Here is a 15,482-nt window from a genome sequence, read left to right on the forward strand (position 1 = left end):
CTGGTCACGGCACCAATATCTTAAAGTGGTATAATCAGACTTTTTAGGCACAAATAAGAAATACTAGCTGGTTTTACTTGTATTGATTCTAAACTCCATTTGCACATAAATCTCAACGTCATAAGTAGCATGACGTTACTATACATACATAGCGGTAACGCGAACGTCTAATGAACACAGTCCTGAACAGGCGTTTATTTGGTCTATGCCCATGCATTGATGGGTACATAAGTCACTATTATGACTTCTTTTTATTTATCCACAATTACATTAACTGTGGACGTAAACAATTTTCCTTTGTTTTGCTTGGTCTATATAATTATATTAGCGTTAAAATAGGGAAATAGGAAGGATAATCTTGTTCGAAAATAAGTACCTGAATCAGTCTCAGGAAACAGAACCTTATCAAGTTTTTATGAAGATGATCTCCTGAAAATAATCCATCCTCTTTTATATCTTTAAAAAATGTCATCCAAAACTGTGAGTTTTCTTTTCTATAAATTCCCCACCATGCATGATTCAATTCGTTGATTATGTTGGCTTGTGCCGTAAAGAAACGCACTGTTATTTCGAGCATACGTATCATTATCATTGCGTCGTAAAAAAGACTGCATTTCAGCGACCTTACTATTTTCGGTACCAAGATCTCCTCCCTTCCGAAGAATAGCTTTGACAAAATACCCAGAAATAACCCGAGGGTCACTACTAGTCTGTCCTGCCTCCAGCCATATTATCAGTCTAGAAAAGCCATCTATGCATCCATTTATGCATATTCCAAAAGGTTTAAGTTTATCATAGGAATCCAAATGCCATATAAAGTTTGGCCCTTTCGAACAATATTCTCTCCTATGTAATCGACCTTTTCGTCGCATTTCAACTCCTTCAGGGTTTATAATTTGCATTATAATTCGCACATACTCTTTTTGTATAGTTAAACCTGCTTGTCTACACTTCATAAACATCCAGCGATAACCATGAAGCCTTCCAGATCCTTTAATGTTGTCTTTGATAAAAGCAACGACATCTTCAAGTGGCGTGTAGTGTTTTCGGCGAAATAAACGTAGCTTCTTCAATATTCGTTTCAGGTGTCGATAAGAAATAATGTAGTGATGATGTTTTGCTAAAAGTGCCAGTATTTCCATATAATCGAGTCCCATTTCGAAATAAACCCTTATGTATTTCTCCATTCTTTCACTTTTAAGAGAAGATATTAGTCGCCGTACCATCAGCGCTGAATGAATTTGAATAACATTTTGTGCGCACATTATATTATGTCGTGCGCACATTATATTATATTGTGCGCACAGTATATTATGTTGTGCGCACAATATATTTAAATTGAGCGCACAATATATTATGTTGTGTGCACAAGATATTATTTTGTGCGCACACGATATTATTTTGTGCGCACAATATATTTAAGTTGTGCGCACAATATATTATGTTGTGCGCACAATATATTTAAATTGAGCGCACAATATATTTAAGTTGTGCGCACAAGATATTATTTTGTGCGCACACGATATTATTTTGTGCGCACAATATATTTAAGTTGTGCGCACAATATATTTAAGTTGTGCGCACAATATATTATTTTGTGCGCACAATATATTTTTTTTCTTTGCATGTCCCTAGCGGGGCTCCGTAGGATTAGGTTTGCGGGTTTTGTTAACCATGATTTGTATTTTCTTTATGAAACGAGTAATGCAAATTCAATTTCAGTAAACTCCCGTATAATAATTAACAAGAAATGTATCTCTACTCAGTTGTAAGTTGAATTTTACATTTCATTTTGTCTTTGTTTTTTATTAAACATTTTTTTTTAATCACTTGAAATTCTCTTGTGACTGTATTAAAATTATCATAAATCTATTGGTTCATTGAAGTGCATATATTTTGTTATAGAACAGAATCTGAACCTCTACCCCTGTTGTCGACGATGGAATACAAAAGGAAAGGACGGTTATTATTGAAAGTAAATAGAGATTATACGCTACTCAAACCCTACAGATAACGTTCACTATACAGCCTCAGTAATACATATGTGCTTATGGTAATTAAACATGTTAAATAAGTAACGCGCAGCCATTGATGCATACTAGAGATTCACAGGTTAAACAAAGATATGTATTCTTATGGTCATTGTTAAACGCGTGTGTAACATTATCTGTATCTGTCAGATAAAACAACAAATTGATTAGCCAACATTGATATACCATGTACATCAAATGATATAGTTATTGTTTTATCTTAAACTAGAATACAATACACAAAAGACATGCTCAAATGATTGCCTACGTTTTAGGTAGAGTTGCAAATCCTAATGCAAACGTATAAAATATGTTTAAAAAATACGTTAAAAAAGCGTAGATCTGAACAACGAACAAGTGCTATACATAAACACATCCATTTCTTGGTTTAACATGATTGCAATACATTGGAAAGTTTTAATAAAACAATACCTTGTTAGTACAGATACTATGCAAGTGTACCATTGGGAACTAAAAGCTTAAACTTATCATGTACACTAATTGAAATGAAGATCTACTGAAGCTATTAATTGACATGTTATGAATATTTAACAAAGCCAATTATCCATAACCAACTGCTGTTATTAAAATAAGTATAATTTTTTCTAAAATTTGTTTTAAACTAAATCTCGTTATCAGAAAGTTAGTGTCATATATGTCCCCCCCCCCAAAAAAAAAAAACAAAAACAAAAACAAACAAAGAAGAATTAAATGATACCGATACCAGGACACCATGACAACAAACCAGACGAAACGACTAACAACAGTCTACAAAACACGTCCCAAATAATAAGCACAACACGTTCTTTTATATTATATTGAATGCGACTTTTTCACAATTTGTATTACTTTCATTATCATTATCACTTAGCTAAAGAGTATTAAATCAAAATAGAAAAAAACAAATATTTCGGATTGCATAAGTTTGACCATTCTGATGTCAATGGTGACCTATTCTCGTTTTTGTTTTTTAATCTTTCGATTCAAACACATTCCAGATTGATTTTGTTTTAAACAGTTAGTCTTATATCAAACACAATATTGAATTATATTCCAATTTGATAAGGTAACTGACAAATAATTGTATGTATATGTCCTTAATGAATTTCAGTTTCATTGGTTATGTAGGATGATCTATTGTCTTATATTCTGGTATTCAGATATTTGCCTGGTAGAATGTGAATTTATACAACACATAATTGTAGGAACACCTCGATCCTGTTCCACCATCTTTGTCTCATAGATAGAATTTACATTTTTATGTACTTATTTTCCCAATGAATATGATTTTCAAGCTTGCAAAGTTTGAATCAACACTGCGCTATGCATTCAACACACGAATAGTGTAGTCAATCTTATAGTTCGAAATTTAAACTGCAATACATTCAACTTCAATTGTGAACACTTTTAAATCTGCCTCATAACTAGATTACCCTTAGCTGTCTTTAGCAAAACTTTAAGGACTGAAAACAGTTTACCCTTCGGTTGTGCTTTCAATATGTGTCAGTATAAAATCTAAGAGGACATTTTAAATACTGATGATGTACTGTACATACATGTACGTCGGTTAAGGAAATAAAAATATGAAGTTCAAGTTATGAATATAAAGTAATTATTAGTCACTTTTCGGAGAATTCATTCTAGTTAAAAATGAAGATACAAAGCTATAAATAGGTTAAGATAAAAAAAAAATCGGTACAGCAATTTATCATGTCGATCGTTATACAGGAAATTAACAAGAAAATATGAGATGACAAAATGGTAACGATTTTTTTTTTATTTGTTTCTATTCCATGTAAATCATTATTCAAATTTCGAATATAAATAAAAAGCATAATTAAGTAAAAATGTCTGAATCGATGGATCACCCTGAACACTGTCTAATTATGAGAAATTAAAGGTTGACAGGTAGGTGAAGCTTACATAAATGAATAGATAAATGAAAAATGTACAAATTGATACCCGATTTATATAATTCCGAGGCCGATAGTTGGCACCAGAAGCGACGGACAAATATTCACTTTTTGATATGGGACAAGCTCTGATGTCCAACGGCCCCAGCTTGTCTAACAAAACAGCCGTTGGCCGTCACAGTAATCTCGATATATTACAGATAGTGTGGAGAACATCATCAAAACGTAGTCAAAACAGTCAATCACTCTTCATTTGTATAACATTTCATCCGTAAATGTTGTATTTACATATCAACTATTTGAGTTGATTACTTCTAGTGAATATGAAGATAAAATAATTAATTCAATGCACATAATCCAAAGTCAAACCAGACATGTAATGTTATAATCTTTATTTTTGTAATTTTAGATGATGAATTAAAAGGCAAATTGGTAATTGGCAATAACAGTTTTTTTGGCACAACTTTTTGGACTTTTGGATCCTCAACGCTCTTCAACTTTTTACTTGTTATGCTTTATAGATATTTTGATATGAGCGTCACTGATGAGTCTTATGTAGACGAAACGCGCGTCTGGCGTACTAAATTATAATCCTGGTACCTTTGATAACTATTTACACCACTGATTCTTGTTATGTTGTAATACATTGATTTTCGATAAACCATAGTCATAGTACATAATTAAACACTACTATGAAACCCTACTAGGCATCATATTTCACCATATATTTATCGAAGTAAGTGTGCTATCATAATTCGTATCGTAATGTGTAGGATGTTGTTTGACTGTGAGTGCTTTGATATTGATCTTAATATTGTCTGCATTTGTGCTACACATGGCGAACTTGGAACCTCTATATTTGTTGTTTCTTCGAAACTTGACAATGGATTATCTTACGGCGGTAGGAAATATGTATATTTGCGAAACTATAAGGTTAGCTTTCAGTAATGTTTCCGGTGAAGGTTATATACGGGTAACTTCAAAAATTATAAGTTAAACACTACGTTTGGTTATATGAAGACTATTACATATATACCAACAAAACAAAGCTTTGCATACAAACTTTTGGTACTTAAGATTAAATGATAAAATGTAACTACCTGTTTCTGGTTAACTATCCCTTTAATTACGTCTCTTCATCATCAGCCATTTTAAGTCAGAAACTACAATCGTCACCAGGAAACACTTATACTTAACAAACGGAAATTTAATACTCACTGTTTTATTTAATGGAGAAATGGGAAAATTATTATGAGCTTTCCGTTTCTTCATCAGTCTGTGTCCGTCTTTTTTTAAATTATAATTTTTTTAGATTATTTTCTATTTTTAGGTTTTCTGTTGTTTTATTTCGATTACTTATTTGTAAAATTTTTTCTCTTTTGTTTTCTTTATAAACAAAATTAATGCCTTTCATCAACGTCAGCAATACCATATACAAAAGGACCCGAAATTACTAATGTGAAACCATCTTAATGAGAAAAACAAAGGATTAAATTGTGTACAACAAAATTTACGACAAACATAACAATATTTTAAAAAGTTGTTTGTTATACTTCTTGTTCTATGATTCAATGCAACGGGAGAACACGTAATCACTTTATCATCATAAAAGTGTGCATAATTTGAAGCCTGGTTACAATCAATCTTATGTCGATCCGAAATTTGAGCAGATCTATATGGATATTATTCCTATGCGTTTCTTCACTACATTTAGGCGCACCGAGATATAATTAATGAGCGAAATCTATCAATGAGGTCGCAATAATTGTAGTGATAACGAATTTCTAATCAGTACATACTCTGTGTTTATTCTGTGGTAAGTTACCAATTCGTTGTTGACATGAATGACATTTTATAAATTTACAGTTTGCAAAAGTATGAAATACCCTAATTACTCAGGATGTTCTTATCCCAGGCAGTAAACCTTAGCTGTTTGTGGCACATTTTTGAGAATTTTGGGTCATCAATGCTCTTCATCTTGGTACCTTTAATTACTATTAGCAAGTCGTTACAGTATGGTCAAACTGATTTAAAACCCGTCAAAATTTCATTCAGTTAATTGAACAACCAACCTGTTATCTTGATTATATGTTTCGTTGAATGATGAAGACCTCATTAGATAAACATTTGAAATTTATTTGATCCTTCTTCAAATGCTTATGATATTCACCTTTTGGATTATAGCTCTTCATCTTTTATATAAGCTTTGGACTTCAAATATTTTGGCCACGAGCATCACCGAAGAGACATGTTTTGTCGAAATGCGCATCTGGTGCAACAAAATTGGCACCGTTGATTTTATTACTACCACTGGGTCGATGCCTCTGCTGGTGGACTATTAGTCCTCGAGGGTATTACCAGCCCAGTAGCCAGTACTTCGGTACTGGCATGAAAATACGGATTTTTTGTGTTATTAAAATTTGCTGTTACATAGTATTAAAAATTATTATAAATAAAGGAATGTATCTCCCTCATGCAAAGCTCTGATTCTTTTCACGAACTTGGCTTTACTTTTTGGACCTTTTGGATTATAGCTCTTCATCTTTTATATAAGCTTTGGACTTCAAATATTTTGGCCACGAGCATCACTGAAGAGACATGTTTTGTCGAAATGCGCATCTGGTGCAACAAAATTGGTACCGTTGATTTTATTACTACCACTGGGTCGATGCCCCTGCTGATGGCCTATTAGTCCCCGAGGGTATTACCAGCCCAGTAGCCAGTATGATTATGATATTCACCTTTTGGATTATAGCTCTTCATCTTTTATAAAAGCTTTGGACTTCAAATATTTTGGCCACGATCATCACTGAAGAGACATGTTTTGTCGAAATGCGCATCTGGTGCAACACAAATGGTACCGTTGATTTTATTACTACCACTGGGTCGATGCCTCTGCTGGTGGACTATTAGTCCCCGAGGGTATTACCAGCCCAGTAGCCAGTACTTCGGTACTGGCATGAAAATACGGATTTTTTGTGTTATTAAAATTTGCTGTTACAAAGTATTAAAAATTATTATAAATAAAGGAATGTATCTCCCTCATGCAAAGCTCTGATTCTTTTCACGAATTTGGCTATACTTTTGGACCTTTTGGATTATAGCTCTTCATCTTTTATATAAGCTTTGGACTTCAAATATTTTGGCCACGAGCATCACTGAAGAGACATGTTTTGTCGATATGCGCATCTGGTGCAACAAAAATTGGTACCGTTGATTTTATTACTACCACTGGGTCGATGCCTCTGCTGGTGGACTATTAGTCCCCGAGGGTATTACCAGCCCAGTAGCCAGTACTTCGGTACTGGCATGAAAATACGGATTTTTGTGTTATTAAAATTTGCTGTTACAAAGTATTAAAAATTATTATAAATAAAGGAATGTATCTCCCTCTTGCAAAGCTCTGATTCTTTTCACGAATTTGGCTATACTTTTTGGACCTTTTGGATTATAGCTTTTCATCTTTTATATAAGCTTTGGACTTCAAATATCTTGGCCACGAGCATCACTGAAGAGACATGTTTTGTTGAAATGCGCATCTGGTGCAACAAAATTGGTACTGTTGATTTTATTTTAATTTTTCAAAACAATAAAGATGTTCCACCCTCGTTATAGATTTACCAAACTGCATAATAATCTTATACTCGAAAGTAGCTTATGAGTTTTTGAAGAAAAAACGCACGTCTGAAGAAACCATTTTTGAACCTGGTATCTTACGATGAATTTACCCTAGATTTTGATATTTCATTTTTTACATCGACAAACTACGCAACAATTCAACCTTAACAGGAACTGATCTGAACCCACAACTTAATATTGAGTCAAAACGCCTGTGCCGACGTGTTAGTTGTGCATTTTCCAACATATTAGGTGTTTAAGAGATTGCAGCTCCTCCTTAGATTTTATTGAACGTCACCAGTGTCTGAACAGAAAGTTGACGAACCAGGAGTATGTTAAGGAACTTCTCGACATTTTTCTAAAGCGAAATTTTTGGAAGGTACCAAGACCTTGTTATTAAATATTGCGTGTCAATGCAATTTCACAAAAAATACACGATGGTATCGAAGCCTAGTGTATGCGTTCTGACGTTGTTTATCATCTTAATTCGTGTCTTCACTGTCTTTTTTGGGGGGATATCTATTTGACGTGGCTCTGTACTTGTACGTCCCGACATTGTTTTGATTGCACTGTATTTCATACATGCTATTGTATTATTATTCTATTAATGTTTTGGTATTCTGATCTGTCATATTTGCTAATGCTTTGCCTATATTGACTTTTGGGTTTCTTTTATACATCAACGGGACTCTTTTATACAATTGTAAGAAAGACAAGCGGCAAGAAGAGAAGGTAAACTTTTAATTTAAATTCTCTAAAGGATATCCCTATATAACTAAAGACTATCATATGTTAATACTTTGAATGACAACATTATATTATATCTGTACCTGTGTGACATTTACATTATGACGGCAAACGATTCTACGTTAGACTCAATGTTTGTCCCAATACTTAAAGTCTTTCAGTCGTTTATTGGTAAATTTGGCATACGAAGAAAAAAATCAATTTATACCGTTTGTGCTCCTTTGTTTAATATTTGTTTGATGATGTTTTGATTAAGATGCTTGGGGTGCTTGTGCGTCCTGTCATTATTGCTTGTGATGTTCTCGTAGTCTTGTCTTACGTGTTTGCTTGTTTTGTTTTGTCTGTATGCCCTTGGTGTTACTTTGATGTATGTGGAGTGACTATGTACTCATCCATCCCGTTATTGTGTTATTGTAAACAGTGTGTGTTGCTTGCCTTCAACTTTGTTTCTTTGTTACATATATAACGTGACTCTGTACTTATACATCCCATCATTTGGTATTTGTAGTATGGACATTTATTTTTGCTTCTCCTTAACTTTTGCTAAAATGCTTGGTTTATATGCAATTGTGTGCTTCTTTCTTACATTTTTGCTTGATGTGTAGTGATTAAAATTATAACACAATGCCCACTGCTTCATATTTTTACCTTTTATTGCCTGGTTGTTTAGTTCACGCATTGTTGCGATTACAATGAATTTTGATGCAACTGTCATACAAAAAGAATTTCAACTAGCTAGAAAACCAGGTTCAATCCGCCATGTTTTTTCATAAGAAAACGCCTGTGCCAAGTGTATATTGACAGTTGGTTTTTTTCTTTTTATTTGTGCTTGACCTTTTGATTTTGTCTTTTCCTATCTTTTCATATCGTTAATTATCCATTTGTAGATGGTGACGTTCCCTTGTCACCATCTTACGGTGTTTATATATCTCAACTTGTACGATTCGCTCTTGTATGTAACAATGTTTTAGATTTTAACGAGAGAAATGTGTGTATTACTGAAACTATTACACTAGGGTTTTCGATGTCACAAACTGGTCAAAACATTTACTAAATTTTATCATCGGTATAAGGACATCATTCGTAAATATAGCTCAATATGCAGACTTCTTATACGTTCAAGTATTTCACATCCAATTTTTTTATGGAAATATTCTTTATAAAGCACAAAGGTGTCAGTATTCACCTCAGAAACTAACAAAACATTTGAATAGACTTATTAAGAAGTGATATAGTTACGATACTGTTGTCAGGTCATTAAAAATTGCATATTTTGGCGTTAATATTGATTCACTTACAGGGTCTTTGCATCGGAACTAAACACATTTATTCAAAAAACAGTTGTTGGCATGACACGGGTTATGTTCTTCTCATATATGTTATGATGGTATGATAATAAACTCCTAACTGGAAGGATTGTACCTGATGTACATATGATGAAATCATAATCTTTCAGTCAGTTTAATTGAAGTCTGGAGCTGGCATGTCAGTTAACTGCTAGTAGTCTGTTGTTATTCATGTATTATTGTCATTTTGTTTATTTTCATTGGTTACATCTTCTGACATCAGACTCGGACTTCTCTTGAATTGAATTTTAATGTATGTATTGTTCTTCCTTTACTTTTCTACTTTGGCTGGAGGTATAGGGGGAGGGATGAGATCTCACAAACATGTTAAACCCCGCCGCATTTTGCGCCTGTCCCAAGTCAGGAGCCTCTGGCCTTTGTTAGTCTTGTATTATTTTAATTTTAGTTTCTTGAATACAATTTGGAAATTAGTATGGCGTTCATTATCACTGAACTAGTATATATTTGTTTTGGGGCCAGCTGAAGGACATCTCCGGATGCGAGAATTTCTCGCTACATTAAAGACCTGTTGGTGACCTTCTGCTGTTTTTTTTTCTATGGTCGGGTTGTTGTCTCCTTGACACATTCCCCATTTCCATTCTCAATTTTATTTTGAATAGTGACATTCCATTTGAATTTGCCTTGGAGTTTATTTTCTCTATGATCTTACTTCCTAAAACTTTCGAGTATCAACGTACTGGCTGTAACACCGAAAATATTAGGCAATACATTGTGTGACGTCATAATTACCGATAAACACATTACAAGGTAGTGTCGCTTTTGATACTGACTATATCATGATGAATATCTTAACTCGAGCTGACGGGCTGGATCAAAGGATTAACTTCAAAACTTATAGTAGGTAATGAATGTTTGACGTCATGAATTTTGAAGATTTATTGCACTAGTGCTATATTAGATTTTATTGCACGCTACCTTTTGCTTACTTTATGTGGGAAATATTATATTGCTATGCAATAAAATATGTTTCCCTCCAAAATATACAAGGAGACACTGTAAAATAAGCATCGTAACTTCCGTAGTATTCTTTAATCTCGTAGATGTAGTTGAAATTCCGCGAAATATAATAACATATGTTGGCAAATAGTCGGAAACTATTGACTGGTAAACAAAAAACCTTGTAATTTGACAATTAGTGAAAATATGGTGTACCTTTTCTTTATTAGAAACAGATAACTTAGGTATGATCATGTTTACTATTACTCAAAGGGAGTAGACAGCATAATGGATCTTCATTTGATTGTAGTATTAACAGTTCATTAATCCGTCCATATGTCTTGTCGCTTGTCTGTCACATGACATGCTGGTCGTATTTTATCAGATGCTAAATTGTATACTGCTAATAATATGAACTACACATCATGTTGTTTCAATAGATGGGTATTGATATATACACATATATACAGGACTGAGTAAGCCAGGGACATATTCAAACATTTACCTGAAAATTCTATGTATATATATAAAAATAAATACAAGATGTATTGAACTTCCATATCCTTTTTATCTGCATATACTAGCTAGTTGGTTTTATTTAATTGTACTGATTATGAATCATAGTAAAAAGCAAGCATCAAGATGCAATTCATTTATTTACAACATAACAGAAAAAAGATCATTGACATGTTATTTATCCACCTACAAAAAAAAGAAACAAACTTATCAATGAATTTATTAATCAATTCATTAGCTAATCTCCACTTTAATTACAAAGTAAACCATTTGATTCAAACAAACCATTATAGTTCGTATATGTTTAACAATTAAAAATAATAAGAATGCAAATAATGAATTATTGTTATTTATTCCAACAAATCATCAGGCACTAATAAGTCAATTTGTTTAGCAGATTTAATCTAAGAACTTCACCGAGTTTTAACTCCTATTTTAATACCAAGCATATTGATACTCAGTTAGTCTACCTTAATTACATTGAATAATGTTGTAATACGTATCTATGTAATCATACAATAGTTCCTCAGTAACAATATTTTACTAATTTGTCATCGCAAAACGTGCAAAATATTGAATGCAAGATCAGCTTTTACATAACACACTTAATAGTAATAGAGAGCTAATAACTAGACTGCTATTCTAATAATCAAAGTATTGATATGTAATTAGTTACCTCAATAACTATTAATGATGTTATTATACGTACATAGATGAGTATATGTAATAATACCAGGGTTCCGCAATAACAATTCTTTAATAATGAGTTTGGTATCGCAAAAATTAAATGGTAGTATTGTCGTTTCGGTTATTTATATTATGTACCTATTAATAATGGATATTTAATAAATCTATCACTCATTTCAACACTATCATTGTGTTCAAACTGTGTAAACTTCTACTTCAATGTATTGTGGGAGGAATATTTTGATGAATGTTTTATGAATAATTTGTAATCTGTTAACACGCATACCTCGTTTTGTTCTTTTGTAAATTTGTATGATTAACAACCGCAAAATGAAATCATTTGTAACCTTTGATGTTATCAAATCTCTTCAGGAAATACATACGTGTATTTAAATAAAATCATCATAGATAACAGGACTAAATTTTGTATATACGCCAAACGCGCGTTTCGTCTACAAAAGACTAATCAGTGACTCTCCAATCTAAAAATTTTAAAAGGCCGAATAAAGTACGAAGTTGAAGAGCATTGAGGACCAAAATTCCAAAAAGTTTTGCCAAATACAGCTAATGTAATATATGCCTGAGGTAGAAAAGCCTTAGTATTTCAAAAATTCAAAATTTTGTGAACAGTAAATTTATAAATATAACCATATCAATGATAATTCATGGTATGTCGATTCGCAATTGAAGCACCACATTATGGATGTAATTTCTATGCGTGTCTTCCCTACATTCAGACACATACATATAGAAATAATTGCCAAAACAAAAAAAAAACGTACCAGGGAATAATTGTAATGGTAACAATGTCTAAACAAAATGGATGTTACCTTGTCGTGTTTAGTAAGCCTTTGGTTTACGCATGCCTCCAATAAGTCCACCGGAAGGTCGTCTGTTGATACCATATCCACGGTAACCGCCATAACCGGAAGCATTAGTAGACCACCATGGCAGCCATTTACAACATGTTCTGTTCCACCAAGAATAGAAGGGCAGACGACATTGACTGCTGATTTGTATTTCTCCCTGACGACAGGACCAGCTACGACAGGTACACCACCATCTTCCTGTATAACAATAAGGTACTGGAAGTCTCAGAATTTAAGCATTCTTGGTAATACTTGCAAATGTGTAAAGCAAAATTAGCGATCAATTATACTATCAATAGACCTTTAGATTCTAAAACGGTGAATTAACTTTTCGATTTGAGGTTTTAAGTATAAATAAAGGATTTCCAGTTTTCATTAAAAAAAAAAAATAGTATATTTCGACACAGCATATAGTTCGGTTTTTTTCTTTGAATAATCGTTTGTATGGCCATTAAACATCAATATACAATGATATTGTTCATGACAGAAACATAATTCTATGATAGGATGATATTTTTTTATTATATAAAGCGCAAATAATTGCAAAAAGATTGACAAAGATCATATATCAAATATGCAAGATTTGATTTGTAAAATTGTGAGTAAATCAAGTCATCATGTTAAACAGAATCGAATTATGAACGCAAAACTAGTTATTGACTTGGACAATAACACTCAACAGTGACGAAAAACGCTAGTTTCAACAAATAATTGCCACTCGAATCAAGGTGTTTAAGACATTCATAAAACAATGAAATTTATTTTATGATAACAACTATTATTCGTATATCGATTATTTGTATTTGTTTCAAATAATGTTCTCTTTACTTATAAGATATAAGAACTCGCCAACACTTGTACTGTTTTTTTTAGATGTTCCAATATTAATGCCTTCAACATAAATAAAGAGACCCCAACTGTCAAAAAGCTAACTGTTTCAACATAAAATGTATCGTTTATTTTAGTTTTGAAATGTTGTCAAAAAAAAGAGATAATTCAGACAATATCTAATAAAGAAATATATACTGATTCAGATCTCCTGAGTTATATATCGATATAAACGTACATATATATGTATGAAGTGTTAATGATTGTGAACCAAGTCCTCTATATCATATCTTATATATAAATATGAAACCATGGCTCCAGTTAGGAAACACATACACAAAAACGACAATGTGTGGATAACAATAACTAGTAGTTTAATGAATTTGAGGTAACATAATTTTTTTAATTTTCCATTTTTTTTAATAACAAAATCAAATAAACAAGGAAAGCGGTACATACCTGCTCCAAATCCACCACCATTATTACCTCCGTACCCATATGGCCCACCCGGTCCAGATCCTGGTCCTGCACCACCAGGACCACTACCTATACTGCCTCCTAAACCATATGGCCAACCAGTACCAGAACCCGGTCCTGCACCTCCGGGACCACTACCTATACTGCCTCCCAAACCATATGGCCAACCAGTACCAGAACCCGGTCCTGCACCACCGGGACCACTACCTATACTGCCTCCTAAACCATATGGCCAACCAGTACCAGAACCCGGTCCTGCACCACCGGGACCACTACCTATACTGCCTCCTAAACCATATGGCCAACCAGTACCAGAACCCGGTCCTGCGCCTCCGGGACCACTACCTATACTGCCTCCTAAACCATATGGCCAACCAGTACCAGAACCCGGTCCTGCACCACCGGGACCACTACCTATACTGCCTCCTAAACCATATGGCCAACCAGTACCAGAACCCGGTCCTGCACCACCGGGACCACTACCTATACTGCCTTCTAAACCATATGGCCAACCAGTACCAGAACCCGGTCCTGCACCACCGGGACCACTACCTATACTGCCTCCTAAACCATATGGCCAATCAGTTCCAGAACCCGGTCCTGCACCTCCGGGACCACTACCTATACTGCTCCCTAAACCATATGGCCAACCAGTTCCAGAACCCGGTCCTGCACCACCGGGACCACTACCTATACTGCCTCCTAAACCATATGGCCAACCAGTACCAGAACCCGGTCCTGCACCACCGGGACCACTGCCTATACTGCTTCCTAAACCATATGGCCAATCAGTACCAGAACCCGGTCCTGCACCTCCGGGACCACTACCTATACTGCCTCCTAAACCATATGGCCAACCAGTACCAGAACCCGATCCTGCACCTCCGGGACCACTACCTATACTGCCTCCTAAACCATATGGCCAACCAATTCCTGTACCTGGTCCTGCACCACCAGGACCACTACCTATACTGCTTCCTAAATTATAGGGCCAACCGATTACATTTCCCTGACCTTGTATACTGCTACTAAGGGGAACACTACTGACCTTATTGAGTGCCAAAGTTTGCTGAAAAGACAAAAGTACCGTCAAAATGGTAAATAAGCTTCTTGGTGTAGCCATTTGTACTGTTACTGGGAGAATGTCCTGTGAGAACCTATACCACATCTTTCTGTATTTATACAAACCTATCACCAGCTGAGAACAGTAAGAAAAACTAATATAGAAAGTGATTGAAATCACACAATGCACTCAATCGTCTTTTTTTCGATAATTTTATGTTACTTTTCTTTTATTCGTTTATTTGAACATTAATAAAGGTTAAAGGTTAAAGATTGAAACAAATAATCAAATGTAACACATGCTATATGTCAATTGATCGTAAACAAGCTTATCACCACAAAACACGTTTCTAAAAACCAATTCAACATTACTTTTGTAATAAAATATGCACTTTTATTTAGGTGTTTCTTAATATACAGTAGAGCAAACCC

General features: G+C 34.0%; 1 protein-coding gene across 1 annotated transcript; it reads right to left on the reverse strand.

The window, feature by feature from the left end:
- Positions 1-12,648: 12,648 nt before the first annotated feature.
- On the reverse strand, positions 12,649-15,124 carry LOC139495000 (uncharacterized). The gene is made up of 2 exons (XM_071283115.1): positions 13,971-15,124; positions 12,649-12,881 (listed from the first exon to the last, which is right to left on the reverse strand). The coding sequence occupies exons 1-2, from the start codon at positions 15,109-15,111 to the stop codon at positions 12,655-12,657; spliced, it is 1,368 nt and encodes a 455-aa protein (XP_071139216.1). The 5' UTR covers positions 15,112-15,124; the 3' UTR covers positions 12,649-12,654.
- Positions 15,125-15,482: the final 358 nt, after the last annotated feature.

The sequence above is a fragment of the Mytilus edulis genome, chromosome 11, assembly GCF_963676685.1.
Source record: "Mytilus edulis chromosome 11, xbMytEdul2.2, whole genome shotgun sequence".
NCBI classification, from domain to species: domain Eukaryota; kingdom Metazoa; phylum Mollusca; class Bivalvia; order Mytilida; family Mytilidae; genus Mytilus; species Mytilus edulis.

Excerpts from the sequence above, each read along its gene's own strand:
- LOC139495000 (XM_071283115.1), bottom strand. The coding sequence starts at position 15,111 with ATGGCTACACCAAGAAGCTTATTTACCATTTTGACGGTACTTTTGTCT. Across the intron at positions 12,882-13,970 it reads TGGTGGTGGATTTGGAGCAG|GAAGATGGTGGTGTACCTGT; the intron begins GTATGTACCGCT and ends ATTGTTATACAG.